We start from the raw sequence: 27,483 nt of genomic DNA on the forward strand, positions 1-27,483 counted from the left end.
CTTCAATAACCAAATCCCCTCCCTTCCATAAGTCAGATTTGTGGGAAGAGTTACTGCAGACAACATCACTGAAATGTCCCTTGTCTTCTGCTCCAAAAGCGGGCATTAGTCATCCCTGGAGAAAAACAATAACTATTCTCACTAAAACTTGACAGGGTGAGAGAACCTTCATCTCTGTGTTGCAAAACGAGACTTGGGGCATCTTTGCAACTTAGACAGCCAAGAGGGTAGATTCCTCAAAGCTGTCATGGGCTTCCAAGGAGTCGAGTAGAATCAGAGTTGGAAGAGACCACCAGGGCCATCCAGTCCATCCCCTTGCCATGCAGGAATTCACAATCAAAGCACTCCTGACAGATGGCCATCCAGCCTCTCTTTAAAAACCTCCAAAGAAGGAGACTCCACCACACTCCGAGGTGGTGCATTCCACTGTCGAACAGCTCTTACTGTCAGGAAGTTCTTCCTAATGTTTCAGTGGAATCTCTTTTCCTTCACCTTGAACCCATTACTCCTGGTCCTAGTCTCTGGAGCAGCAGTAAACAAACTTTCTCCCTCTTCAATGTGACATCCCTTCAAATATTTAAACATAACTATCATGTCACCCCTTAACCTTCTTCAGACTAAACATTCCCAGTTCCCTAAGTCTCTCCTCATAGGACATGGAATCCAGACATTATAATATTTTGGTCACCCTGCTCTGGAGCCATTCCAGCATGACAATATCCTTCTTGAATTGTGGTGCACAGAACTTGACACAGGATTCCAGGCAAGGTCTGACCAATGCAGACTAGAGAGGTGCTATTATGTCCCTCAATCTAGACCAGGGGGTTCATGAATCTGTGGTTCGAGTGATTCATACTTATTTCAGCCCTTCCTGCCAGCATGGCCAATTAGGGGTTGGCCATGCTGGCAGGGGCTGATGGGAATTGTAGTCCATGAACATCTGGAGAGCCACAGGTTGCAGACCCCTGATCTAGACACTGTGTTCCTATTGATGCAGGTTCCTGCTTTGAACAGATCTCCACTCCCTCTCCCCACCCAACTTCAATCCTGGGTCCAGTTGTGAGAATCTGTGTGAAGCTTTTACAGAGTATGAAGGTGGAACCATCAGTGAAGCAGCAGAGAAGAGAGGAAAAGTTAGGCTGAGGATCAAGGGATCCAAGGGCAAAACTTCTCCCACCATCAGGAGTCTGTGCTGAGCTGGGACTCGGCTGTGCTGGTGGTAGTGATGAACGAGCAGCAGGTCCTAGAAGGGCTGGCTTAATCCATCCTGCCCCTGCATGGAACAAAAAACAAAGTATTGTAAAGTGCAGGAAGGCTGAGATGCAGTTCTAAATCCACCTTGCTCATATTACCATCAAAGTGGGTTTAGTATTCAGAACCCCATGCAAGCATTTCTAGAACTGTGCTTCTTACCTGCAGACCAACTGTAGGTAAGAGAAGGGCAGCTGCCAGTCAAAAGCAACAGCCAATCAGAACAATCACTTAGGTCATTTCCCCACTTACCTGGGTGAGTGGTTGCTGCGCGCTACTCCCAGTGCGTGTCATTTCTGGCGTGCTCCTGGGCTTCCCCACGACCCCGTGCTCTGCGCGGGGTCATCAAAAGGCGCCGTTTCAAGGAACGCCAGGAATGTCGCGCGCTGAGGGGGCGCGTCAGCGTCGGGGCAGCTGCGTTGTTGCCGCCCCTGTAGTGGGGAGTGCCGGGGGACCCCGCGCTACTTGGGGAGAGTAGCGCGCAGCAGCAGGTAAGTGAGGAAACGCTCTTGGTTTATTTTCCTCAGTACAAGCTTTATTTTAAATCAATTAGACCTATTCACTAGTTTTTTCCCTCTGACAGAAAAATCTTATTTTAAACCATTAAAAAAACAGATCAATTTCTTCCATTCCCACAGTACATACACAAAAACACCAATCGGGAGCCGACCAAGTTTATTTTTCCCGCCCAGCCGCCTGATCTCCCCGCCTGACATCCATTCAAGCTGCCACTCAAAAACAACAGCCATCAGAATATGGGACATTAGGCATGCTCAGACGTGATTCGGAAGTAAATGCAGAAGTCCGGCTCGTGCGGAGTAAACTGGAATATTTCCTATTGGTCCTAACTCTGCTCCTGGGCAGAAGCGGGGAGCCGTGCGTAGGCAGAAACTGGGATAAAATAGCCCAGTTATATATGATCCCGGTTCAACCCCAGTGTAATTGGCCTGTAACTACTACACTTTATCGTTGTCACAGATGGTAGTACCCACACAACTTCTGATGAAGAACAAGAACTGTTGGGTGGCATGTCCATCTTCATAACTTTTTTTGTTCCCCATTGTTGGCTTTGAGTCTCACTCGTTCTGTCAAACCCAGCTCTAGCATGGATTCTATCCTTGGGCCCACTTTCCAAAGCTGCCATTTACTCTGAAGAACTGAATTCTGTTGCCAGGTCACTTCTTGGAGAGTAGTCGTGCCCGCGAGGTCGCAAGGAAGAGGCGAGACGCGGAGATATCATCTGGTGGAGAGAGCCAGCAGCAGGAAGCGGGATCCGTGATCCTGGCTACTCTGCCGTGTGCTAGTCCCTGACACCTTTTATTAGGGTTTCTCTGGGGGCGTGTAAAGGGGTCGGATAGGCGGGAGAGCGGGAGAGCGGGAGATCATCATGTGATGCATGATCTCATCGGGTTGCTATGTGCAGGAGGAAGCGTCCGCGTCTGGGTATAATCCACACCTGGGGGAACGGGGGGTGGGGGAAGCGTGTGCGCCCAGAAGGCCGTAGCTGGCACTGGCACCGGCATTCCAGGCGCGCTATCTACGGTTCTGCTGGGTTCGCGGGCTCACCCCTACATTGGAGATCTCAACTCTGCTTGGAAGTTGGCAACCCTACATTCCACAAAGGACTTTGCTACCTCTTTGGAGAAGTCCTGTGAGCCGTCTCTGGGCAGCCAGGCATGACAAGGGAGGTCCATATCAGGAGGACAAGGAGCAAAAGTGGAGAGGCAGCTTTCTTGAAGCATGTTGGAAGAAGAGGAGCCACGGGTGTCAGGCATTCCTGGCAAAGCATCTTGGTTATCGTAGAAAACAAGAGGTGACAGTCCAACCTAAGAAAGTGAGAGGAACCCCAAACAACAGAGTTGGAACACTCTTTCTTTTGGAACCCAACCCCTCAGCACTCCCCCAGTGCCCAAGCTGACGCTTACCAAGTCAAAGAACTGGCTCCCTTCTGAATCAATGACCAGCAGCGTCACCCGCTTGCTGTCGGCGAGGATCTTAGACACCATTCTGTGGTGACTGAGGCCTTCGACGCTCTCTCCGTTCACGCCCAGGAGTTGATCGCCGTCCCTCATCCCTGCCTTCTCGGCCGGCAGGCCGGCATCCAGCTCCCTCAGAAACTGGCCTGCAAGTCACAAGTGGGCTGCGTTCACACGTGCAGAGGCAAAATGCGTTTGCTGTTCCTCTTGCAAAAAATGGGAGAGGGGTCCTGCCTGACTTCTCCGTATTCAGCAATGCTGGATCATTTTCTCTGCACAGTGCCACCCTCTGCAAAGGTATCCCCAAATTCTCTCCTTTTCTGAGGAGAATAAAGCCATTCTTTCGGCAACAGTGGGAGGAGATTCTCTATGATAAGGGATGGAGCATTAGATACTCTAGCCATGCTCGCATGAGGAAGCCATTCAGGAGGTCTGTTGTCCTCTTTTCAACAGTCAAGGAATTAAGGGATGCAGTCTTAACAAAACAGAATAGGCTTATTCTCTTGGCGATACCATGAGGCAGCTTCTAGGGACGCCTCTGAACTCTTGGGAAGAATCCATGCTTCAGTGGCTCAGCGCATGCCTAAGCACCAGGATCAACCCTCAGCAGTTCGGGTCTTATATGGAAGGCTTGGCCAGTCATGGTCAACAATAACATGCTAGATGGACCAGTTGGTCTAATGAAGTGTTAGTTAATCTGATGGACCAATAGGTCTGTTTTAATATATGAAGATAAGTGGTCTTCAACCTATAGCTGGAGACCATCATGTAGGCTGTTTGCCTCTGTAGATCTATCATTTCTCCCTCTACTTTTTGGAAGGGGACCTGTTGCTTGCGCGCATGTGTAAAGATGAAGGGTGACATACCCTCTACCACTCTTTGCATGCACAGTAAGAGGAGCATCAGGACAGCAACATGGCAACATGGCATGGAGAGGAAGGTTCAGAGAGATAAGCTCCGCTTCTTCCAGTCACGTGACTCCAATCTCACATGTTAGGAGGTTAGTTGGATCCCTGCTATGAAGGGACAAGGTGTTTGTAGCAAGAACAGAGCTCCTAAAAGCATCAGACTGGATGCTTTGATAGGAAGTATAACCTGATCTTTCCCAGCCTATGGCTGTTAACGGTGTTCCATGCTGGTTGGGCTGATACCCCTGCAGTACCAGATGCAAGTGTGGTGGTTGGCAATTCCCAAGTCCTTCGGTTGGCATCTGCTGTCACTTTCTCCCCAGGCCAATTCTCGTGACCTCACTCCATCCATTATCAGCCTGTGCAACTTTGAACTTAGATATTATACATATAGTACTGGGATCATTTCCCAGATGGTTTCAAGTCTGAGAGGAGCTCTAGGGGAAGAGCTCTAGGAAGGGAAAGGGCAAAGTGGCCCCAACCCAGATGCCCAGACCAGCTGCCTTACCCTTCTTTCCTGAGCCACATTCTTCTTCCTTCAGCAGGAACCCATAGCCATCTGGCCCTCTGGTCATCTGCAACTTCCGCACTTCAAAGGGAAGCCACAAGTTGTCGGCCAGGGAGGCCGTGATTTTGATGTTATGCTGTCGGTAGAACTCCTCTGACTCGGCGTCTATCACGAGGAGTCCCATGGGGCTGCTGCTCTGCTTGAGCTGGATTCAAGACAGACACAGAAGCATGGAGAAGAAAGCAAGGACACTGAATGAGAGAATGGATGCTTTGGAGGATGGAATTTATCCCATTATACTCCCACTGAGGTCTCTGTCGTCCCCAGTATCCACCCCCCCAGACCTCCATGTTTCCCAACTTGTCTGATCGATGCAGACTGCTTGGCACTTAGAGCTGCCAGATCCTGCAGGTGGGTGGTCTGTGCCAAGTGGTCTGGATCGATCAGACAACTGGCTGTCGTCTGTCTGGATCTGGAACAATGTGTGTGATCTGGTACCTTTTTGCTCAGCCTGGCATAAGTCCAATTCTTCACGCTCATTCCGTTGAGCTCCAGAAGCCACGCACCGTCCGGCACCCCTGCCTGGTCAGCTGGCCCATGGCTCACCACAGATACTCGGAAGACACCTTTCACACCTGCAAAGGAGAGCGTGGCAGGAGGGTCAGCCGGCTTGAGGAACAGCCTAGAAGCCGACAACCCTCAGCAGTCATGACAATGTCGGCTGGTTGTCTAGACAGGCCTTTAGAAGGGAATCTGGGATGGTTTCTCTGGTGAGTCCTGCTGCATCCTGACCCCCGGTAACTGGAATTTCAGTGTCCTCTTCTACGTTTCAGTTCCCCTCTGCCTATTGTACTAATAAATGCAAACATTTGAATTTGGGAAAAGGCAACATCGTGATTTCGGCAAAATATAAGCCAACCTATCCAGACCTCCTTGATTTTACATAATGCATTCTGACTCAAAATTTGAAGGGCGGGGGGTTGTCTAGCCAAATTTGCCTGTTTCTGGGGAAAATGACAAACTGCCCAAGTGCAGCAGGAGCACAGAACCGGCATCCATCCTTCCCTACCTTCTGGAGCAGAAACAGCGAAGCCAAAACCGTTTTGGTCCTTGGCCACACAGCACAATCGCGGCCGGTGGTAAGAGGGCAAGAGCTGAATCAAGTTCCGGCCAAGGGCTTTGGCCAGGGAGTAGGCATTTCCATCCAGAATGGTCAGCAAGATCTGCATGCCGCTGCTCCGGATCTTCCACACCACCTGCAAGAGACGGTCAAGCATGACAGGCAGGGTTGAGAAATACCCGAAGACTTTGGAGGTGGAGTCTGAGATGGCCGGGTTTGGGAATAGGAGAGACTTCAATGGGATATAATGGCAGCTTCAAAAGCAGCCAAACAAAGAGCGGGGCTTATTTTTCAGCCGGAGGGCTCCTAAAACCAGGAAGAATAATAGAATCATAGAGTTGGAAGAGACCACAAGGGCCATCAAGTCCAACCCGCTGCCATGTAGGAATATATTATTATTATTATTATTACTATTATTACTATTATTATTAATAATAATAATAATAATAATAATAATAATAATAATAATAATAATAATAATAATAATAATAATAATAATAATAATAATAATTCAATTTGATAAACCACCCTACCCCCGAAGGGCTCAGGGCGGTGTACAGCAAACAACAACAAACATAACAAAACAAATCGAATAACCCCAGTTAAAATACAAAACCTTAGAACTATAGCAGCAGCATCCGTCAATAAATAGTTAATAATTAATGATAATAAGGGGCGTCTGGCATCACACCCCAGTGATCAAATCCTGGGAGTGGTCAAATTCTGGGAGGGGGCTGGCAGATGGTCAGATACACAGCCAGTGGACAGGGCAATGAGAGGGGCGGAATCAGCGGCGGGTCCCCCCAAAAGCCCGGTGGAACAGGTCAGTTTTTACAGGCCCTGCGGAACTCCTGCCGATACAATCAATTGTAACAGCAGACAATCTCCGGGTGCCACCTGGAGGTTAGCAACCCTACTCAAAGCTCTGCACTCCACAGAAAGAGACTGAGACTGCTAAAGATGACTCTTCAAAGCAACTGCTCCATCTGCCCAGGGGCACTCCTAGTTTTCCTGGCTCCTTTATACCTATGTTACATTTTGGGGAAATGCCAAGGATGCCTTTTAAGAACGTTGTTTGCATGCAGGCACAAGCCTGCGAGACTCCTGGGCTTCATCTCAAAGTGAACACTGGTGGTGACGGGTGCCACTGAGAGATACCCCCAGAGATTAAACTTTCAATTACCATTAAAAAAAAAAAAAAGAAACAGCCTGCTGGCTGGCACAATTTATTTTAGAATCTGACACAGGGAAGCAGTTTGCAGAGCGGATGCGTAGAGCAGGTGGGAAAGAAGAGCCTTTCGTATTATGCTATGGAGAAGGAGAGCTCAAACACTCATCTACGGTGTGAGAATAGGGAGGAGTTTTTCAAATGAAACATTATGCTAAAGCAAAAGCTTTCAGGTGCTTACCAGATGCCTGCTTAATATTGCCCCTTTGTCCTATAAGTTCCACACAGCCATTAGTTTTCAAGGGGAGCTTAGGCCAATCCTGGTTTTTCAGCCTCAGTCTTTGCATACATGATCCAGGAAGGAGAATACTGATCAGCCTGTATCCATGACGCCAGTATTAAACAGCCGTACTACCCTGCAAGCTCTGCTCACAGCTTGATCCCAAAAGAAGTCAGTTTCAGGTGGCTGACTCAAGGCTGACTCAACCCTACCTCACAAGATGCCTGTTGTCCGGAGAGGAAGGGAAGGAGTTTGCAAGTTGCTTTGAGCCTCCTTACAGGAGAGAAAAGTGGGGTATAAAGTCAAACTCTTCTTCTTCTGAACAATGTGGGCAAAATTTGTGACATAAATGCCCTGACCTCTTAGGCTATTCTGGTCTAATTTAATCTTGGAAGCTCGGGAGGATCAGCTCTGGTTAGTACTTGGATGGAAGGTGACTAAGGAAGTCCAGGGTTACTATACAGAGGCAGGCAATGGCAAACCACCTCTGTCTATCTCTTGCCTTGAAAACCCAACGAGGTTGCCATATGTTGGTTGCAACAAGACAGCACTTTCCACCGCATTATATTTTTAGACAGGATTTTCCCCAGGACCAGTTGTTGGCCGGACTCCAGTAATAGGAGACAAGAGAAAGCTGTCAGCAAATGCCCAAGTGGAGCCCTTGTACCCACCTCTAAGCCTTACCCTGAGATGCTCCATGTCATCCACATATTCTCTGTTCACTTCGAGAATCCGGTCACCTTCTCTTAGCCCTTTGCGGTGGGCCAGGCCCCCTGGCTTCACTTGCCGTATGAGATGACCGCTGTTGCCCGCTTCTTGCCGCAGCCAGAAGCCGAAGCTCTCGCCCTCCTCTTTCTTCAGAAAGCAGAAGCGCACCTGCACAGTTCCTTCTGGCTCTGGAACGGACAAAATCGGACACCGTTTAGTCAGAACTAAACATAAGAACATAAGAACTAGCCTGCTGGATCAGACCAGAGTCCATCTTGTCCAGCTCTCTGCTACTCGCAGTGGCCCACCAGGTGCCTTTGGGAGCTCACATGCAGGATGTGAAAGCAATGGCCTTCTGCTGCTGCTGCTGCTGCTCCTGAGCACCTGGACTGTTAAGGCATTTGCAATCTCAGATCAAAGAGGATCAAGATTGGTAGCCATAGATTGACTTTTCCTCCATAAATCTGTCCAAGCCCTTTTTAAAGCTATCCAGGTTAGTGGCCATCACCACCTCCTGTGGCAGCATATTCCAAACACCAATCACACGTTGTGTGAAGAAGTGTTTCCTTTTATTAGTCCTAATTCTTCCCCCCAGCATTTTCAATGAATGCCCCCTGGTTCTAGTATTGTGAGAAAGATGGTAGCAACAGCACTGCCAAGTCTCAGCCGACTTACGGCGACCCCATAGGGCCGTGGTGGCGAACCTTTGGCACTCCAGATGTTATGGACTACAATTCCCATCAGCTGGCAGGGGCTGATGGGAATTGTAGTCCATAACATCTGGAGTGCTACAGGTTCGCCACCACTGCCATAGGGTGTTCAAGGCAAGAGACGAACAAAGGTGGTTTGCAATTGCTTACCTGTAAGGAATCACAAGGTGGCTTACCCTTTCCCTTCCTCTCCCCACAACAGACACTTTGTGAGGCAGGTAGGACTGATAGAGTTCTGAGAGAGCTGTGACTGGCCCAAGGTCACCCAGCAGGCTTCATGCACAGCAGTGGGGAAACAAATCCAGTTTACCAGATAAGAGTTCACTGCTCATGTGGACTGTGGAGGAGTGGGGAATCAAACCCGGTTCTCCAGATCATAGTCCACCTGGTCTTAACCACTACGCCACGCTGGCTCTTAGCACCCAGGTAGATGATCAGCTTACTGGCTGCGAGGCTTTTGAATTGCCCCTGTGCCCAGCTCAGTTTGGAAATGACCACCCCAGCAGTCTTATTATTCCCACCTTGATGAGGCCCAGGAAGGGAGGCTGGTGGGGATCAGCAGTCACCACAGTGCTGGGCCAAATAAGCCACCCCCAGGGCTTGAATTCCTCCTTCCCATGGGAATAAAGAACAACCTTCCCTCTCAACAGACACCCCAAAGGAAGCAGCTGCAGCCTCCGTTCCCCTCCGTGCCCTTTACCGGAGTCCTCCGCCAACGACAGGGCTGGGTTGTCGATCCCATTTTTCGGGTTAAATTCAAATCTCCTGCAAGATCAAGAAGAAGAAGAAAAAGAAGAAGAGTTTGGATTTATATCCCCCCTTTCTCTCCTGCAGGAGACTCAAAGGGGCTGACAATCTCCTTGCCCTTCCCCCCTCACAACAAACACCCTGTGAGGTAGGTGGGGCTGAGAGAGCTCCGAGAAGCTGTGACTAGCCCAAGGTCACCCAGCTTGAGTGTGTGGGCGTGTACAGGCTAATCTGAATTCCCCAGATAAGCCTCCACAGCTCAGGCGGCAGAGCTGGGAATCAAACCCGGTTCCTCCAGATTGGATACACGAGCTCTTAACCTCCTACGCCACTGCTGCTCCTGGGATGGGAAAAGGGCCGTGTTACCCAGACTGGGGGGGTGGGGGGTGGGGGCAGGTGAGGTTTTGCTTTCCAAACAGGCTTCATCCAGCCACAAGAGCCCCTTAGAGCTGTTGACTGATTAAGCTTTGGTCACACTTTAAAAACAAAAGAAAACAACCCCAGTTAATGATCTGCCTTCTAGCCATTTGACTGATTAAACCGATTAGGCCCCAGTCTCAGCACACCATTGCTGCGCCCCACGCATCGTGCTATCAACCCAATGCTCAGATACGCCCGTTGCACACAAGCTGGCCCTTTCCTGATTTTGGTGGCGCACGCGCATGCATTGGAACAGACGAAGCAACACACACACACTCATCTTCAGCGTAGCAGCAAGAGGAAGGCGCGTGGCACTTACGGGGTTAACTCCGTGGCCTCTGGAAGTCCTGCGAAAGGAAGAGTCTGGGGGTTAGTGTGCAAACGCCCATCCTGGGAGGCAGAGGGTCTCTCCTATCCAAAAGACGCTCTCACCCTCTCCCCTTTCTGCACAGGCCTCTTGGATTTGTTCCCGGGAAGAAGCTATCCAGCATCCAGAACTTAAACTGTAGTAGATGCATTTGGAGTTGAGGCTTGCTTGGACCCCCTGCTGCCATCAGGCAAGGTTTACATATTAGGGTGAGAAAATACTCTCTGTACATGCTCAGGGGGACACCAGTCTCAAGCAAACTTACAGGGAGAGTGGCGCCACAGACAAAATCTCCAGGTTATTTCCCGACCTACAACTGGCAACCCGAGCTGCTGCCCACCAGGTCTGTTCTTGGAGTCAGGGGCAGTGTGGGCCCAGGTAAATGTGGCAGTCCCCTCCTGCTTGAATGAAGGCCGGGAGTCAGCTGAACTCCTGAAGAACATTGCCCTCCCCCCAAATTGACCTGCCTTAAGCTGTCATTGAGTAGCTTGGCTGGAGAACCCAGCCTGGTTCCCCTCATTGACCCAACTCTACCCAGTGACCCTTCCCAGAGCTCTTTGTGGACAAACCAGTGAACTGTGGCGGAGGTCAGCCTTCATCAAAACAGCCCAGTTAATCTGGTATTTATTACTCACTCCAGTTTGAGACGGATAATTTGGCCACAGTAGGGGACTATGTGCCTGGCCAGGCTGTACAGGAGGAAAGGGCTAGAGTTGCCAACCAGTTGTCCCAAGTTGTGTCCTGTAACCTGTTTCCAGTGCCAGGGCTGAGGCATAATAAGCAGGAGCGGAAAATTGTCTTCTGAACATGTGCAAAATGTTGTGCTCCACAGCCAGGTCAGCATAGGCCAGGCTCTTATTTGAGATTCCGGCAAGCGTAGCCATTCAGTAGCCAAATTCGGAGACTTACAATTTCTTGGATTCATTAACAGGTAAATGAGCACCTTGGGTTGGCAATTTGAAGCGAGGTGCCTGTAAGGGCACAAGCAGAGGGTTGTTTTTGCACCGATCAGCCAGGCCTTCCCAGGTGAGCTGGAATAATTCCCTGAGCAAGTCTTGGCATCTTAAAAAAATAAACAACCTCTGGAATGGAGGGAGGAAGGGAAATGAGGAACGAGGACACGCCTCCATGTGTTTGGTTCCCGAGCAGCCAATTACTTTTACATGACAGCTGAAAAAGTCAACACATGGAGTACTTCCTGGTATTGGCAGGGCTTCCACCATGGGGGGATCTTTCTTCCATTGAACATTTCCTTTCAGGTAGCACAAGAGCAGGATTCAGCACAAAAGGTGGCAAGCCCTACCTGGTTTGGGACAGGGGTCTTTGGTCCCAAATGCTCAGGAATGAAGATTGCAAGGAGAAGTCCTGCGGACTGTCCCCCCAGTCAAAGATTGTTCGGTGGCAGCCCCACAATTTTTGGTGGTGTCCCCAAATTATGGAACAACTTGCCCGGGGCGGTGTACTTCGCCCACCCATCGTCAGCCTGGATTGGAGGTTTTAAATTGTGGGCTTTTATTGCCTTTCATTATAGGTTCACTGATTCTGTCAGCTGCCTGGAGTTCCGCAAGGGCGAAAGATGGCTAATGAATGTCCTAAATAAATAAGTAAATAAGGCTTGCAGATTCCAGGGCTCTAGAGAGAATTGCACACCCGAGACTGGGGTACATTTTGCATAGCACCTAGCTCTGCCAGAAGGTCTTAAAACCATAACTCCCTCCCCCCAAAAAGCATAGCTTCCTTAGGGAAAGGTTCTTCCAACATCTGGGAGCTGCAGGAAAGATCCCTCTGACAAGATGCGCTCCGGTGCTGGCTTTCCTGCACCCCTGTGCAATTGGGCCCCGCCCCGCCCCGCCCACACCTTGCTCATCACTTTGGGGGTTCTAGCCCCCTCATTCAAAAGAAGCTTACCTTCCTTCTGCTTCATGGCTGGCTTGGCGTTCTGGGGACAAGGTCCAGTGCGAAGAGGCCACTTAAAGTGAAGGGCAGACCCCGCCTTCTTGAAGAGATCACAGTAGCTTAATGTTTAAACAGGTGAGGAATCTTTAGCCCCAACCAAGCTGCCTTCTTCCCATCCCAGGAACAGATCAAGGAAATAAACATCATCCTAGCAAGGCAGAGCAGCAGGAGGCATTTCTAAAAGTGGGACGTCAATGAGAACCCGCAGCCCGGAGCGCCGCAAAACCGATATCCGGCACGGAGAGTGTGGTGTACGCCCTGCACACGTTCAGAGGCATCCTTGAGTTTGCTGCCGTGCGCGATTTTCAAGAAACTGGATTTAAAAGGGTGCTGAAGAAAATGTATCAACAGAAAGAAATACGCCCCAGGACAGAGTTCAAGTTCCAAAACAGGTTCTGGGACTAGTGTTGCGATCTTTTCTTTTTTAATTCCCCCTATGCAGATTTCCAGATCTTTATCGTAGGTCAAATAGCTTTGCCATTTGTAACTTGCCTGAAGACACTGGATGGAATGGGCTATACCTTTTAAAATCTCGCTTCCTTAGCAAAGTTCTGCTGGGTCGGGCCATCTAGCCCAATATCCTTCTTCCAACAGAGCCAGCCAGGTGCCTTTAAAAAGCACACCTGGTTGCCAGTCTCCAGAAAGGACCTGAGATCCCGCAGCAGTACAATTGACCACAGAGATCTGTTCTCCTGGAGAAAACAACCGCTTCAAAGGGTGCATTCTATGGAATGAACCATGCTGAAGAAGAGTTCGGATTTATACCCCTTCTTTCTCTCCTGTAAGGAGACTCAGAAGGGCTTACAAACACCTTTCCCTTCCTCTCCCCACAATAGACACCTTGTGAGGCAGGTGGGGCTGAGAGAGCTCTAAAGGACTGGGACTAGCCCAAGGGCACCTAGCAGGAATGTAGGAGTGGAGAAACAAATCTGGTTCACCAGATAAGAGTCCACCACTCATGTGGAGGAGGGGGGGAATCAAACCCGGTTCTCCAGATTACAGCCCACCTGCTCTCAACCACAACAACTCTCCGTGGGGGTGCACCTCCCACTCCAAATTACAGGTTTTTCCCAACCCAGAGTAGACAACCCTAAAGCCCACAAGCTGGTATTTTGAGATATATTGCTTCTAGACTTGGATGCTCCATTTAGCTATTACAGCTATCTTGACAAATCTGTCTCCCATGAATTTGTCTTCTAAAAACCCATAACCATGCCAGCCATCTTGTGGCAGTGAGTTCCTAAAATGCATTCCACATTGCGTGAGATAGGCTTTTGAAATGTTTCACAAGCTGTCACCATCCCAGCAGCTCGATTTCGTATATACCCATATGAGAAAGCAGCCGTAGGGAACTTTTCTGGCAGCAGCAGAAAGATACATGAACCATATGTGGTAAGTTGGGACAAAGTGCTTATAGTTCTGTGGAGGCACAACGGCAAAACAGTTTATTTTCTCGCATCATTCATTAGTTTGCTGCTGTTCCCAAGGATGTAACTCAAACCCTTGCCCAGAAATCTGCTGCTTGGATGGCCCAGGCTGAGCCCAATCTTGACCGATCCCACAAGCTAAGAAGAGTTGGCTCCGGTTAGTACTTGGATCATGGGAGACCACCAAGGAAGTCCAGGGTTGGTACACAGAGATAGGCAGTGGCAAACCACCTCTGAATGTGTCTTGTCTTGAAAACCCCACGGGGTCACCATGTCAGTTGCGACTTGACGGCACGTTCCACCATCCTGAGCTGAGTTACACCCTCTGCTTATGAAGGCACTGTAAATCCTCACAATTATGAAAAATGTACTGAGTAAACATGGAGATCTAGCAATAAATAGCCTCTTGTCCTAGAGTGCCTGTAATTAAATGTGCAGGCAGGAAGGGCAACCCAGCCCTACAACCTACTTTGTCAAGAGAAAACAACCACCTGTCCAGAAGATATTGTCGAAGGCTTTCACAGCCGGAATCACTAGGGTATTGTGGGTATTCCGGGTTGTATGGCCGTGTGGCCTTTGATCAAAGTGCCCCATGATATTCTTGCAAGTTAGATGGAAAGATGTGGACTAGACAATGCAACTGTTAGATGGAGTTGTAATTGGTTGATTGGCTGAACACAAAGAGTGCTCATCAATGGCTCATTTTCATCCTGGAGAGAAGTGACTAGTGGGGAGCCATGGGGTTCTACGCTGGGCCCAGTGCTATTCAATATTTTTATTAATGACTTGGATTATGGAATAGAGGGCAAGCTAATCAAATTTGCAGATGATACCAAATGGGGAGGGGTAACTAGTACTCCAGAGGATAGGGTCAGAATTCAAAATGACTTGGACAGATTAGAGAGCTGGGCCAACACTAACAAAATGAATTTCAACAGAAATACATGTAAGATACTTCACTTAGGCAGAAAAAAATGAAATGGAAGATCTTGTGGTCTCTTCCAGTTCTATGATTTTCTGCCAGCTTACTTCATATCTCCTCAGTGTTTGGGGTACAAACATTGGTCGTTTAGCCATTCATTGTGTGTGTGTGTGATCTGGACCCATGCACGCACCCTCACCTGCATGCGGGTTCTTCTCTTGGTCCTACAAATGCCGTTTCCCCCCCCCCCCCCATTAGTACTGCTTTCCTTGGATACCTCTTCATAAGATAACATAAGAAGAGCCTGCTGGATCAGAGTCCATCTAGTCCAGCACTCTGCTACTCGCAGTGGCCCACCAGGTGCCTTTGGGAGCTCACATGCAGGAGGTGAAAGCAATGGCCTTCTGCTGCTTCAAAACTTCAAAACTGGTAACTATCACCCATCCCTGAAATCATATCCAACTGCTTCCCCTTTCTCTTAACCAGCTCTTGCATGCTCTGTGTGTGCATGTTCAATGCCTAAAATGTATTTCTTGTTTTTATTCTTTAATAAAACCAATTTCAATTGCACAATCACCCAGGAGTGTCCTGGTATACATAGGTTCTTCACCTCTGTTATCCCTTCTCACTCCTTGTCTCCAGCTAATTCCTTCCAATTAGGTTAAAACAGCAGAGCACCAAACCCAACACGACGGCCTTAGCAATGTAGAGAAACTGTTTTGTCCCTTGGCTTCAGACATGGCTGCAAGAGGCATCACGGCCGCCTAGTGAGGGAAGCGCATTGGAAGAATAAGGCCAACTCTGTGAGGTATTTGTGTCTGGAATGGGGGAAGAGGAAGAGAGCCAGTTTGCTGAGCCTGGGCTACAGAACCGCAGGATGGATCCCATCTCAGCCTCACGGGATAGCCCTTTTTCCCTTTTAAATGGTCCTATTTATCTCCTTGCTCCGTGTGACCCTAAGCCAGATCTCTCACCAGACTCTATGCAGTGCAATGGGTTCACTCCAGATGCCGTTCCTTGCAAGCTGTGCAACTGAGCAGCCACACACATCATATGGTTGGTGTGCAGATTGGGCAGCCGCCCAGCAGGGGGAGCTCTTGCAGGCGGCTCAGTTCAGCGCAGTTCCCTACCATGCTTCAAGGGATTGTTGGTTCCAGGTCAAGTTGGTGATATGTCTGCTCACTGGAGACGCAAAGGGAGCACATGAAGAGAGCAGGCTGAAGGGTGCCAACCTCCAGGTGGGGCCTAGAGACCTCCTAGAATTCCAACAGGTTACCAAGATCAGTCCCCCTGGTGGAAATGGCAACTTCAGAGGGTGGACTTTAAGGCATCATATGTGGCTGATGTTCCTTCTCTTCCCAAATCCTGCCCTCATCAGGCTCTTCCACCAAACCTCTAGGAATTTCCTGGAGGTGGGAACTCTATCCCCAGAGCTTGTGTCTGTATGTAGGTCAACAACTGTTTACATGGCAGGAATGCCCCCCATGTGCTCCAGGAAAGCCAGTTTGGAGAGGCTGGTGCCTGTGTCCTCAAGCATCCTCAGGGAGAGGAGGAGGAGACAGTGCTTCAGGAAGCTTGCTTGAAGGACAGGGGGAGGCACAGGACAAGAGGTGAGGCACAGGACATTTCAATTCCTGATCCTTGGCAGAGGCAGCTGGAAGCGAAGCACAGGGATCAGGAGAAAGTCTACAAGGGCTTTGGTTTTCAATAGTTACCTTTGTCTGCACCTTGCAGCTTATTCTCCTGCTCCCAAATTGCCTCTCCCTGTCTGGAATTGGGATACACCAGGGTAGGGAACCTGCGGCTCTCCAGATGTTCAGGAACTACAATTCCCATCAGCCTCTGTCAGCATGGCCAATTGGCCATGCTGGTAGGGGCTGATGGGAATTGTAGTTCCTGAACATCTGGAGAGCCGCAGGTTCCCTACCCCTGGGATACACCATCTCCAGAAGATCAGGGAGCTAAGGCTTGAGAGTCACCTGTGGGTCTTCTGATCACCATTCTCTAATATGACCACTGACATTGGTTTCAGGATAGTGGGCATTGTCTGGTGCAGGGGGCTGTAACTAGCAGTTGGTTGCTACCTTGGAACAGCCACTGCCAGAGGAATGGGTAAGCTGCAAGCCTTCCTGAGTTACACAGCCCGATTTCAGAGAGATGGAAGTCTTGGTTGATGGTAGCTGCAAACCTGGGTCTCTACAAGGGGACAAGTGGCCCCCACAGCCTTAAAGAGCCCCCTGCTGAATCTTGCCCAACATTCTCTTGACCTCGTTCTCCACCCGCATGAACTTGGCCTTCTTCCAAGGGTTCATGGTTTGACGGCGGCTGCTCTCTAGGTCTTTCAGGAGCAGGCCAAGGTGCCCCTGCACCCGTTCACGGTCCCAAATGGGCAAGTTCTTCTGGACCACGTTCAGGATGATGGCCCAGTAGTCAGACACGTCAGCCCCCATGGTCAGGAAGACGAGCACCTTGACGCCGTCGCGGTCTTTGCGCAGCCCGTGCAGGGCCTGCTTACCTTCCTCGCTGATCTCATTGAAGTACAAACTGGCAGAAAGGAGAGAGAAACCTTGAAGCAGCAGGAAGGAGGAAGGTTAAAGCCTTTGTGCCCAATAAGTAAGAGAAGACTAGGGATAAAATACCCCATGGGAGAAGCTATTAATATGGGATATTTGCCAGGTCACACTCGGGGAACATGGGGTGTGACATCGTGTGTGCTTTAAGGGACAACTAAGAAGTGACAAAACATATTTCTAAGAATTGCTGTAGATTCTATGGCAAAACCATAGAATTTCTAGCAGTTCCTAGAGCTACCTTCCATCTCTCCTGTAAGGAGACTCCAAGGTGGCCTACCAGCTTTTTCCCCTTCCTCTCCCCACAACAAACACTGTGTGAGGTAGGCGGGGCTGAGAGAGTTCCAAAGAACCGTGACTAGCCCAAGGGCACCCAGCAGGAATTTAGATGTACCAAAACACATCTGGTTCATCAAATAAACCTCTGCCACTCAGGTGGAGGAGAGAGGAACCAAACCCGGTTCTCCAGATTAGAATCAATCTGCTTTTAACCACTACACCTCGCTGGCTCTCAAGTAGCTGGGATTTTTCAAGGTGGAACAGCATAACTAACGCCCATGCACAGGCCCAAGAAAATCAAGCTGAGGGAGAACTTCCGCTATTACAGTTGATCTCCAGATGACCAAGTCAGCTCCCCTGGAGAAAATGGCTACTTTGGAGGGTGACATTGTAGAAGTCAGAAGTCCCTCCCCTCCCCAAGTCCTGCCCTCCCCAGGCTCCGCCCCCAGATCTCCCCTACCCAGAGCTGGTAGTATGCGGGTTGCATGGAGAAAAGTTGAGACTCACTGTACTTTTTCCAGCGTCGCATGCCTCTTGGCCTCTTCCACCAGGGCCAGCGCGGCCTCGTCAGTCACAGAGTTGTAGGCCACGTCCAGTTCCCGCAGGTGCTTGTTCTGGGCCAGGTGCTGCGTGATCACCTCCACGCCCTGATTCCCCAGCGAGGTGTGCAGCAGCGACAGCTGGCTAAGGGACCTGTTGCCCGCTATGGCTTCTGCGAGGTAGCGGGCGCCTTCTTCAGTCACCGGGTTGTCTGCAAGTCTACAGAAGGTGACAAGAGAAGAGAAGAAGAGTTTGGATTTATAACCCCCCCCCCCTTTCTCTCCTGCAGGAGACTCCAAGGGGCTGACAATCTCCTTGCCCTTCCCCCCTCACAACAAACACCCTGTGAGGTAGGTGGGGCTGAGAGAGCTCCGAGAAGCTGTGGCTAGCCCAAGGTCACCCAGCCGGCGTGTGTGGGAGTGTACAGGCTAATCTGAATTCCCCAGAAAAGCCTCCACAGCTCAGGCGGCAGAGCGGGAAATCAAACCCGGTTCCTCCAGATTAGATACACGAGCTCTTAACCTCCTACGCCACTCCTGCTCAGTGGCAGGTAGGAGCATCAGGTAGGGTTGCCAACCTCCAGGTAGCGGCCTGGAAATCTCCTGGAATTTCAACTGATGTCCTGACAACAGAGCTCAGTTCCTCTGAAGAAAATGGAAGCTCTGGGCAGAGGACTCTATGGCATCAGACTCTTCTGGGTCCCTCCACAGGCCTGAGGAGAGGAGGGATCGCAGTGGGGTATAATGTCATATCCAGCTTCCAAAGTAGCATTTTCTCCAGGAGAACGAAGTTCTGCAGTCTGGAGATGATTTGTAACTCTGGGAGATCTCCAGACTCTTCCTGGAGGTTGGCAACCTTTCTTCCATGAACAAGAGACCCTGCAGTTGCAAAGACAAGGAGCAGGGAAGGGAACGATGCCTCACCTGCATAAGTTATTATGATTACAGTGGAATAGTTCGGGGTTTCTGGCTGCGGAGCTCAATGTCTATTTGTTTGATTACAAATTGGCCAAGTGTGGTGGCTGCAAATCAGTCCTGAGTTCAAATGTACTCTCTGACACAAATTCATCAAGTGGCAAACCAGAATCCCCCCCCCCCAATTTCACCCACACTATATTTATATATATATTGTACACATTTTTCTACGTTGCTTTTGTTAGAAATCTATAGCTTCCAACATTATCCTTCATCTTCTAAAAATGGCAGTTACAAAACCTCTAGTAGGAACACAGAAAACCAGCTACAGGCATGCACAAACCCCTGTAGCAGGGAAAATGAATAAATGAGCCAATTAAAAGCAGTGAAACTGATTTACTGAGCCAGTAAAAGCAGTAAAATTGACTAACTGAAATTGACTTACTGAGCCATTAAAAGTAGTAAACTGATGGAGTCACTAAAAACAATGATACTGATTACCTGAGCCATTAAGAACCACCCAAACCCTATTTAAACACCATTCTAGTTGGCACCCAGAAAGCCACCAGAGTGGGTGCCAATTACACAGCATTGTAAGGCCCCCGGCCCCTGACCTTCCAAGTGGGATTGATGACACCATCTAACCATTCCAGTTTTCACACTCACCTTAAGGTGCTCACCATACATTTCTCATGCAAGAGCAGGTCTCGGATCTCCTTGCAGGCATCTGGCCCCAAACTATTGAGCTGCAAGCTGGTGACAGAGGGAGGAAACATGTCAGTGTTTTATACTAGTTCAGACACTGTGTTTCATCCACTTCATATTTTGCTGCCCTCTGGTGACAGGAAAGACAACAGTCATAAGAACATAAGATCAAGCCAGCTGGATCAGACCAGAGTCCATCTAGTCCAGCTCTCTGCTACTCGCAGTGGCCCACCAGGTGCCTTTGGGACCTCACATGCAGGATGTGAAAGCAGTGGCCTTAAGAACATAAGAACAAGCCTGCTGGATCAGACCAGAGTCCATCTAGTCCAGCTCTCTGCTACTCGCAGTGGCCCACCAGGTGCCTTTGGGACCTCACATGCAGGATGTGAAAGCAATGGCCTTAAGAACATAAGAACTAGCCTGCTGGATCAGACCAGAGTCCATCTAGTCCAGCACTCTGCTACTCGCAGTGGCCCACCAGGTGCCTTTTTTCGGGACCTCAACCTCACATGCAGGATGTGAAAGCAATGGCCTTAAGAACATAAGAACTAGCCTGCTGGATCAGACCAGAGTCCATCTAGTCCAGCACTCTGCTACTCGCAGTGGCCCACCAGGTGCCTTTGGGAGCTCACATGTAGGATGTGAACGCAATGGCCTTCTGCGGCTGTTGCTCCTGAGCACCTGGTCTGCTAAGGCATCTGCAATCTGAGATCAAGGAGGGTCAAGATCGGTAGCCATAGATCGACTTCTCCTCCATAAATCTATCCAAGCCCTTTTTAAAGCTAAGTCCTAGGAGCATTTAAAAGTGCATTCCACAAGCTCACACTTTCAAAGAAACCAACTGTGGGCAAAATATAAGCTCTAAATAAATCTAAATGAGCCCCAGTTTAGACTTCATCAAGGCTATTGAGATTGTAAGATGCAGTTTGCGTCAAGGAGAAGATCGACAGGTTTAGAACATAAACTTGTTCTTTGTTTAGATTTAAATTGAGATTGTAAAGTGCAGTTTGTGGGGAGAATAAGTTTTCATTTATCTTAGTGATTATTCAGTACGCTTGTACTGCCAGCCACCTGGTGCAAAGTGGTTGGTTTCCTGTTGCACCTTCCCTTGCGTTTATTTGTACAAGGAGCTCAGGGTGGGATACCTCCCCTTTAGCTAAAAATGGAACCCATCCGCTGCCAAGATGAAGCCAAGCAGACACCAACACTCACTGGAGCTTTCTGCACCGTAGGAAGACCGGGAAAAGAGTCTTCAGACTACTGACGTCAAGGTGGCAAGACGCCAGGTTCAGTTCTTCCACCTCGTGGCTCGTGGTGCCCATCACAGAAGCCAGGACTGAGCATTTGAGCGGGGTCATCTTGACCGAGGAGAGGTTGATGGTCCTCAATGACTTGATGGCCTCAGCCGTGAAGCGCTCGTTCTGGAACTCATGCAGGAAGAAGAGGTAGTCCATGAGCTCAGATGGGGGCAGGCCTTTACGACTGTTGCGGATGACCGTCTTCTTCATGGCCTTGGCAATCTCAAAAGCCGCCAGGTTCTTGATTGGGCAACCCAGCTGGTCCAAGATGACCCGGTTGCGTCGCGACAGCAACCCACCCATAAAGATGGGGAAGAGTTCGAAGACCTCGTCGTCAGAGGCCTCATCTGGGTGGCGCATGGGGCCCTCCACCCCAAGGATGCTGAAGTTGATCTGATCCAGCACGTCATCATTGAAGTAGTCCTCTTCCTTAAACATCTCCACTGCCATGGTGCGAGCGATGGTGTCGCGGTCCTTGCTACTGAAGCGCATGAAGTAGCGGGGGAACATCTTGATGAGGTTGAAGAGGAGCGGCAAGATGCGCAAGGGGAGGACCTTGGAGACAATGCTGAGGACCACAGCCACGTCTTCGCTCACCTTGCCAATGACCTCAGAGACCTCCTTGCCCACGCGCTGCGTCAGGGTCTTCTTCTCCCCTAGGACTACATAAAGGGCTGCCAGGTACTCCTGCATGGCAGGAATGGTGAAGACAAACGTGTGTTCCTTGCCTGGCTGTACACAGGGAGTGAGGAAGAAGCGGAAGACGTCACTACGGAAGACATTCAGCAGGTTGAGTTCGCTCTCCACCTTCGTCTCTACCTCCAAGCAGCGGCGAAGGTCCTCCTCGGAGAAGGAAGTCTGTCGGGACATCACCCCTTCGTAGGCCAGTTTGCCCACCGTTTTGGCCGCATACTTCATCATAGAGATGTTGGAGGGATCGGTGCTGTCCAGCACCTCCCCGCTGAAGTTGAGCCGCAAGAAGCTGGTGTAAATGCCTGTAAGGGTTTGGGTAGGGGGCACAGACTTGGTAAAATAAAGGAAGTGCAGGGTGGTGCAGACCAGCCAGCAGTAGGAAGGCAGGAAGCAAGCGATCGCAATCTGGTTGTGCCGCTCCAAGTTCCTTGAGAGCATCTCCACCAGGTTGTCCCGCTCTCTCGACTCTTCGGCTGTGGCGGGACCCGAAACGCCGCTGCAGTCAGGTTGGCTCAGCCGCATCTGGAAGTACAGCTTCTGGCTGCTGATGTTGGAGAAACCACAGACCTCAACGTAGCGGCCCACGAACTTGCTGGGGACCCAACGCACGGCAGAGGGGCGGGTGGTGACAATGATGCTCGCCTGGGGAACAGGAGCAGATAAGGGCCAGAAAGGTAAATGGCAGGTAAGGTAAGAAGAGAAGAGTTTGATTTATACCCTCCTTTCTCTCCTATAAGGAGACTCAAAGGGGCTTACAATCTCCTTTCCCTCCCCACCCCACAACAACAAACACCCTGTGAGGTGGGTTGAGCTGAGAGAGCTCCAAAGAACTGTGACTAGCCCAAGGTCACCCAGCTGGAGTGCAGAAACACATCTGGTTCACTATACAAGCCTCTGCCACTCAAGTGGAGGAGTGGGGAATCAAACCCGCTTCTCCAGATTAGAGTGCACCTGCTCTTAACCACTACGCCATTGTTGCAAGAAGATATCCCTGCCCGCATCCCCGGCTGGTTTCTAAAATCCTGAAATGCAAACCTCTGGCATCATGTACTTCCTCAGCAGGTTGACCACAATGGCTGAAGGGAGGACCGGCTCATTGGGATCGCAGCAGAGTTCCGTCTGGGCCAGGCGGAAGTCCAAGTTGAGGCGGTCCAGGCCGTTGAGGACAAAAAGCACCTTGAGGTTGGCAGAGCCCAGCATGGGCACCACCTCCCGGAGATGCAGGTACTTCTTGGTGATCAAACGACGCAAAGAGATAGGTGCGTTGTTCTGGGACAGGTCCTCGCAGGAGAAGGGGACGAGCAGCTCAAAGCGGGGCAGGCGCCCGTGGCACCAGTCCATCACCATCTTCTTGATGAGGGTGCTCTTCCCAGTGCCCACCTGCGGGCCGCATATAGAATCATCGCTCTTCACTTGGCTGGCCAAGAATAACGGCCCATGTCGGCGAGGGCCCAAGACCGGAAGGGATGTTGGTGTGCTGTGGGTGCCTGGAGCTGGTTATGGATGGTCATCTCAGGAGAGGGCTTCAGGATCTCCTCCAGAGAGCTCTCTCGGATGACGGGGTCCACGTGGGTGGTGTCCAGTGAAAAGGACGGCCCGAACTGCCTCTCCTCATTGGGCTGCTGGCGAAACCAATCAGCCAGATACTTCTTGTGTTTCTCAATGGCTTCTGAGGAGGAGAGAGAAAAGAACAGAGACTCAAGAGGCATTTCAACACCACTAAAAGCCCTCTCCTAAAGTCCAACACTCAGAACACTTCCCTGGGAGTAATCTCCATTGGGTAGATCCAAGTGCAATGGTTTCGCTAGGGCAGTGATGGCCAACCTTTTTGAGACCGAGTGCCCAAATTGCAACCCAAACTCCACTTATTTATCGCAAAGTGCCAACCCGGCAATTTAACCTGAATGCTGGAGATTTTAGTTTAGAAAAAACCGGTTGGCTCCCTCTTCCTCCACCCCACCCGCTCGAGCAGGGGCCAGCCTGCTCTAGCCTCCAGCAAGTCCCACGTGCACTGCTCTGTGCCTCTGCGCTCCCCCCCTCCTTGGGCAGCAGCCACCCAGAGCACAGGCACCAGGCCCACCAGCCGAGTCCTCCCTGCTCACTGCGGTTCATGCACGTCGTGCTCAGTGGCCCAGGCCAGCCTAGATGTGTGTATGGGAGGGTGATTTTCCACCTCCCACATGACGAACTCTGTGTTTGCGTGCCCACAGAGAGGGCTCCAAGTGCCACCTCTGGCACCTGTGCCATAGGTTCGCCATCACTGCGCTGTCAATCCCTATGGTCATGTGGGGGTGCACTGCAAGGGTGCCCCGCCCCAAACTGAACTCAGTCCAAGCAGGATTCTGAGTAGACCTGTTTAGGATAAGAATTAGTCATCTCCACCTGGGTACAAAAACCAGCACACTGGAGAGACAGCTCTTTCCATGCGGTTTGCAGGATCAGTAGCAAAAGATGGCTTTATTGTGGCTGTAGATATATGTTCTATATATGTTCTATATACAACACAGATGCCCCTCTGATGCCTAAAGCTCACACTGGCTTACCAGAAGTGGCCACGTTTTTGAGTGCCATCTGGCTTGGTCGGGTGGAGGTAGCTTGAGATGGTCCCCCCTGATAGGCTCCTTGATGACGGTCAAAGGCCCTGCAAGAGAACGAAGGGAGATGTCAGGATAGAGAACCAATGCAGGTGACCCACTCACTGCCCAGGAATGGTGTAGCCAAGATACTTGGGAAATGGAAATGGATAGGACCTTAGACCCACCATCTCTAGTGACCCATAGTGGAGCTGCTAAATGGTCTTCAGTGTGGTGTAGTGGTTAAGAGCAGTAGAATGGAGAACCATTTTAATTTTCCATTCCTCCACATGAGTGACAGACTCTTATCTGGCACCCCTGATTTGTTTCCCTACTCCTACATTCCTGCTGGGTGACCTTGGGATAGTCACAGTTTGTTCAGAACTCTCTCACCCCCACCTGCCTCACAAGGTGTCTGTTATGGGGAGAGGAAGGGAAAAGGAGTTTGTAAGCTATCTTGAGTCTCCTTTCTGGAGAGAAAGGCAGGGTATAAACCCAAGCTCCTCCTTTTCTTCTTCTTTCTTAGATGCCAACATTCATCCAGATTCCTGGCACCTCCTGGCTCATACCTAGTAAGTGTGCTAGTAGCCAGAGTTGAAAAGCTCTGGATGTGTGTCGCAACACCTCTTGGAAAAAGCAACTCTGAGCAAGGGCCTCAGACACTCATGACTCATGCTGACTTCTTCCTGGACTTCTGTTGACCCCACCCAGATTTCCTCTGACTGGAAGGGCTGAAAAAGCATCTGGGACAAGTTTGGGCTTTGCCTGAGTAACAGTGAGCCTTCATTTTATTTGTCAAGCTGGTAGTCCTAGACCTGCACGCCCTATTCCCACCAGGCTTGGAGATTTGTACCTTCTGCTTGCCTGGGCAGCGTGTTACCTGAGGGGAGGTCTTAAAGAGTTCCAAGTCCGGTCCATGTGGAAGATCCTCTTAAGGAGGCGGCTGCTCCTCGTACCTGGGAAATCCAGCAGGGAAGGCGTGGTTATTGTACTGCATTAAGTTCAAACCTGTCATCCTTCTATTGATACTTAAATGGCATTTGCTGTTGTAAACCTAACAAAACCGTACACTTTTCTGTTAGTCACTGATGAAACTGGAGAACCAGCCCCCCCTCCCCCCCCCAAGCTCCCCTGGAGAAAATAAAGCTAAAGAGTGGGAGAGTGTGCCAATAATTTCTGAATTTCAAAAATCAAAAGTCACCCACAGCAAAAAAAAAAAAAGTGGGCAAAAATACAAATGTATTTTTGCAATGTACAGAAATAAAATAAATGTTATGATTTGAGACTTGTTCAATTATTCAAAGGACAGTACAAGAAACAATTTTAGACAAATTGCTTACAAAACATACATAGCAAATGAAAATCAACCAAGCTTCAGTTAGAAATAAAAAGACACACTCTCCATGGTTAACCGTACTAAACAAAATCTTATTACTCATGGGTGGTAACTTTTGTTACTTATGAGTAGTCTGTTAAACTAGTACCCTTTCCACCCAAGTAATATGTTCAGATAGTAACCAATTCAAATAGTGACAAGATCAAAAGAACGACTCCTGGTAGGGATGCTTGAAAAGAAGACATAAAGAAGAAGAAGAAGAGTTTGGATTTATATCCCCCCTTTCTCTCCTGCAGGAGACTCAAAGGGGCTGACAATCTCCTTGCCCTTCCCCCCTCTCAACAAACACCCTGTGAGGTGGGTGGGGCTGAGAGAGCTCCGAGAAGCTGTGACTAGCCCAAGGTCACCCAGCTGGCGTGTACAGGCTAATCTGAATTCCCCAGATAAGCCTCCACAGCTCAGGCGGCAGAGCAGGGAATCAAACCTGGTTCCTCCAGATTAGATACATGAGCTCTTAACCTCCTATGCCACTGCTGCTAAAGAGAATCTCTCCCTGTGATGAGCTGTCGTGGGCCGCAGGCTCTTCCGGAATTTTTGCTTGCCTCAATAAAAATCCTCATTGGGCTTAAAGCAGCTATAGATTTTCCATAATGAAATAATACTATATATGAAATGGCCATAAAGTACCTATGATACCCTTAACAATGTTCAAAGTGACAATATTGAAACTCAATACTGCACCAGTTGAATAGCGACGTGCCGGTAATAATCCTTTGCTCACTTAGGTTCTTTCAATGCAATTTGCAGGATCAGTAGCGAAATATAGCTTAATTATGGCTGTAAATATATGTCCTATATAATTCATCAATGTAAATACAAAAGATTTGTATGAAAAGAACAAATTCAACACGTAAAGTATAATTATTGCACCTGTGGGACAGCGATGCTGACACATTCCTCTTGGGCTCGCTAAAGTCCTCAAGTATAGTATTACAATGTGAAGTTTAAGTAAGTTAAGCTCTGGTAAGTAAGTTAAGCTCTGGTAATCATCAACACCTGGAAAATCCTTTAGTGGTTCAGTGAAGAAATTAAAGATAACATGACGGATCTAAATCAGAGTTCAGGCCTAAATAGTTTGGAGCTTGAAAATGGAAAATGATTCCACCTGAAGGAGCCTCCTGTGTAGATCAATGGACATGAGATTTGGCGTTTAGTTTAGCCAATCCTAAAAAACTTAATTCTTCGAGTAAATCATTTTTCTCAAGATAATGAGCTATCAAGGGAGCTTCTAGAACCCCATGCACAATGCGAGAAACTTGTTCTAAGATCCTCTCCTTTACAGAGCCATGCATGTTTTGTAAGCAATTTCTCTAAAATGTACGTAACTCCCTTCGAATAATCACACAAGTCTCAAATCACAACTTTTATGTTATTTCTATAAATTACAAGAGTGCATTTGCATTCTGTCCCCTTTTATGCTGTGGGCACCTTTTGATTTTTTGGATACCCCTGGTGAAAATGGCTGCTCTGGAGGGTGGATTGTATGGCATTGTACCCACCCCACTGAGGTCCCCCCTCCCCAAACACTGTCCAGCCCAGACTCCACCACCCAAATTTCAGGTATTCCCTAAGGCAGAGCTGGCAGCATGGAGAATGGACTTGTTCGGAGAGCTGCTCTTCATTATCCATCACTTTGCTCCACCCACCAGATCAGGAGGAGAACCGAGCTCTCCCTTACCTAGCAGAGCATCCACCTGCATCTTCGGTTCCAGTCGTTTCAGCTTCTTCCAGTTGTTTCTGCTTGGGGCAAACATCTCCGGCAGTGCATGGGACAGTGGGTGACTCTGCCCTTTAACTGAAACGCACACACAAGGTCAGCAAACAGAACTGGCTGTTCCTTCTCCTGCCAACTCCCCTCCCTATAACTGTGAGGCACCTGGCAAGATGCTTGTAGGGTTGCCAACCTCCAGGTGGGGGTCTGGAGAGCCCCCAGACTTACGTCTGATGTCCAGACTACAAACGTCAGTTCCGCTGGAGAAAATGGCAGCTTTGGAGGGCGAGCTCCCCTTCTCAAACTCCGCCCTCCCCGGTGTCCACAACCAAATCT

At 49.6% G+C, this 27,483-nt stretch overlaps 2 protein-coding genes across 2 annotated transcripts; both read right to left on the minus strand.

Annotated features, from left to right (window-relative positions):
* Positions 1-99: 99 nt before the first annotated feature.
* PDZD3 (PDZ domain containing 3) lies at positions 100-12,195 on the minus strand. Its single transcript, XM_048513549.1, has 11 exons — positions 12,072-12,195; positions 10,116-10,143; positions 9,330-9,394; positions 7,896-8,107; positions 5,713-5,899; positions 5,142-5,278; positions 4,644-4,848; positions 3,177-3,373; positions 2,886-3,077; positions 1,178-1,273; positions 100-115 (listed from the first exon to the last, which is right to left on the minus strand). Exons 1-10 carry the CDS (start codon positions 12,085-12,087, stop codon positions 1,244-1,246), a joined length of 1,269 nt encoding a protein of 422 aa, XP_048369506.1. The 5' UTR covers positions 12,088-12,195; the 3' UTR covers positions 100-115; positions 1,178-1,243.
* A 2,806-nt stretch (positions 12,196-15,001) lies between these two features.
* On the minus strand, positions 15,002-27,227 carry NLRX1 (NLR family member X1). The gene is made up of 10 exons (XM_048513597.1): positions 27,115-27,227; positions 24,921-24,996; positions 24,011-24,108; positions 22,926-23,136; positions 22,503-22,884; positions 20,689-22,109; positions 19,438-19,524; positions 17,825-18,076; positions 16,448-17,012; positions 15,002-16,266 (listed from the first exon to the last, which is right to left on the minus strand). The coding sequence occupies exons 1-9, from the start codon at positions 27,188-27,190 to the stop codon at positions 16,694-16,696; spliced, it is 2,922 nt and encodes a 973-aa protein (XP_048369554.1). The 5' UTR covers positions 27,191-27,227; the 3' UTR covers positions 15,002-16,266; positions 16,448-16,693.
* Positions 27,228-27,483: the final 256 nt, after the last annotated feature.

The sequence above is a fragment of the Sphaerodactylus townsendi genome, linkage group LG12 (assembly GCF_021028975.2).
Source record: "Sphaerodactylus townsendi isolate TG3544 linkage group LG12, MPM_Stown_v2.3, whole genome shotgun sequence".
NCBI classification, from domain to species: domain Eukaryota; kingdom Metazoa; phylum Chordata; class Lepidosauria; order Squamata; family Sphaerodactylidae; genus Sphaerodactylus; species Sphaerodactylus townsendi.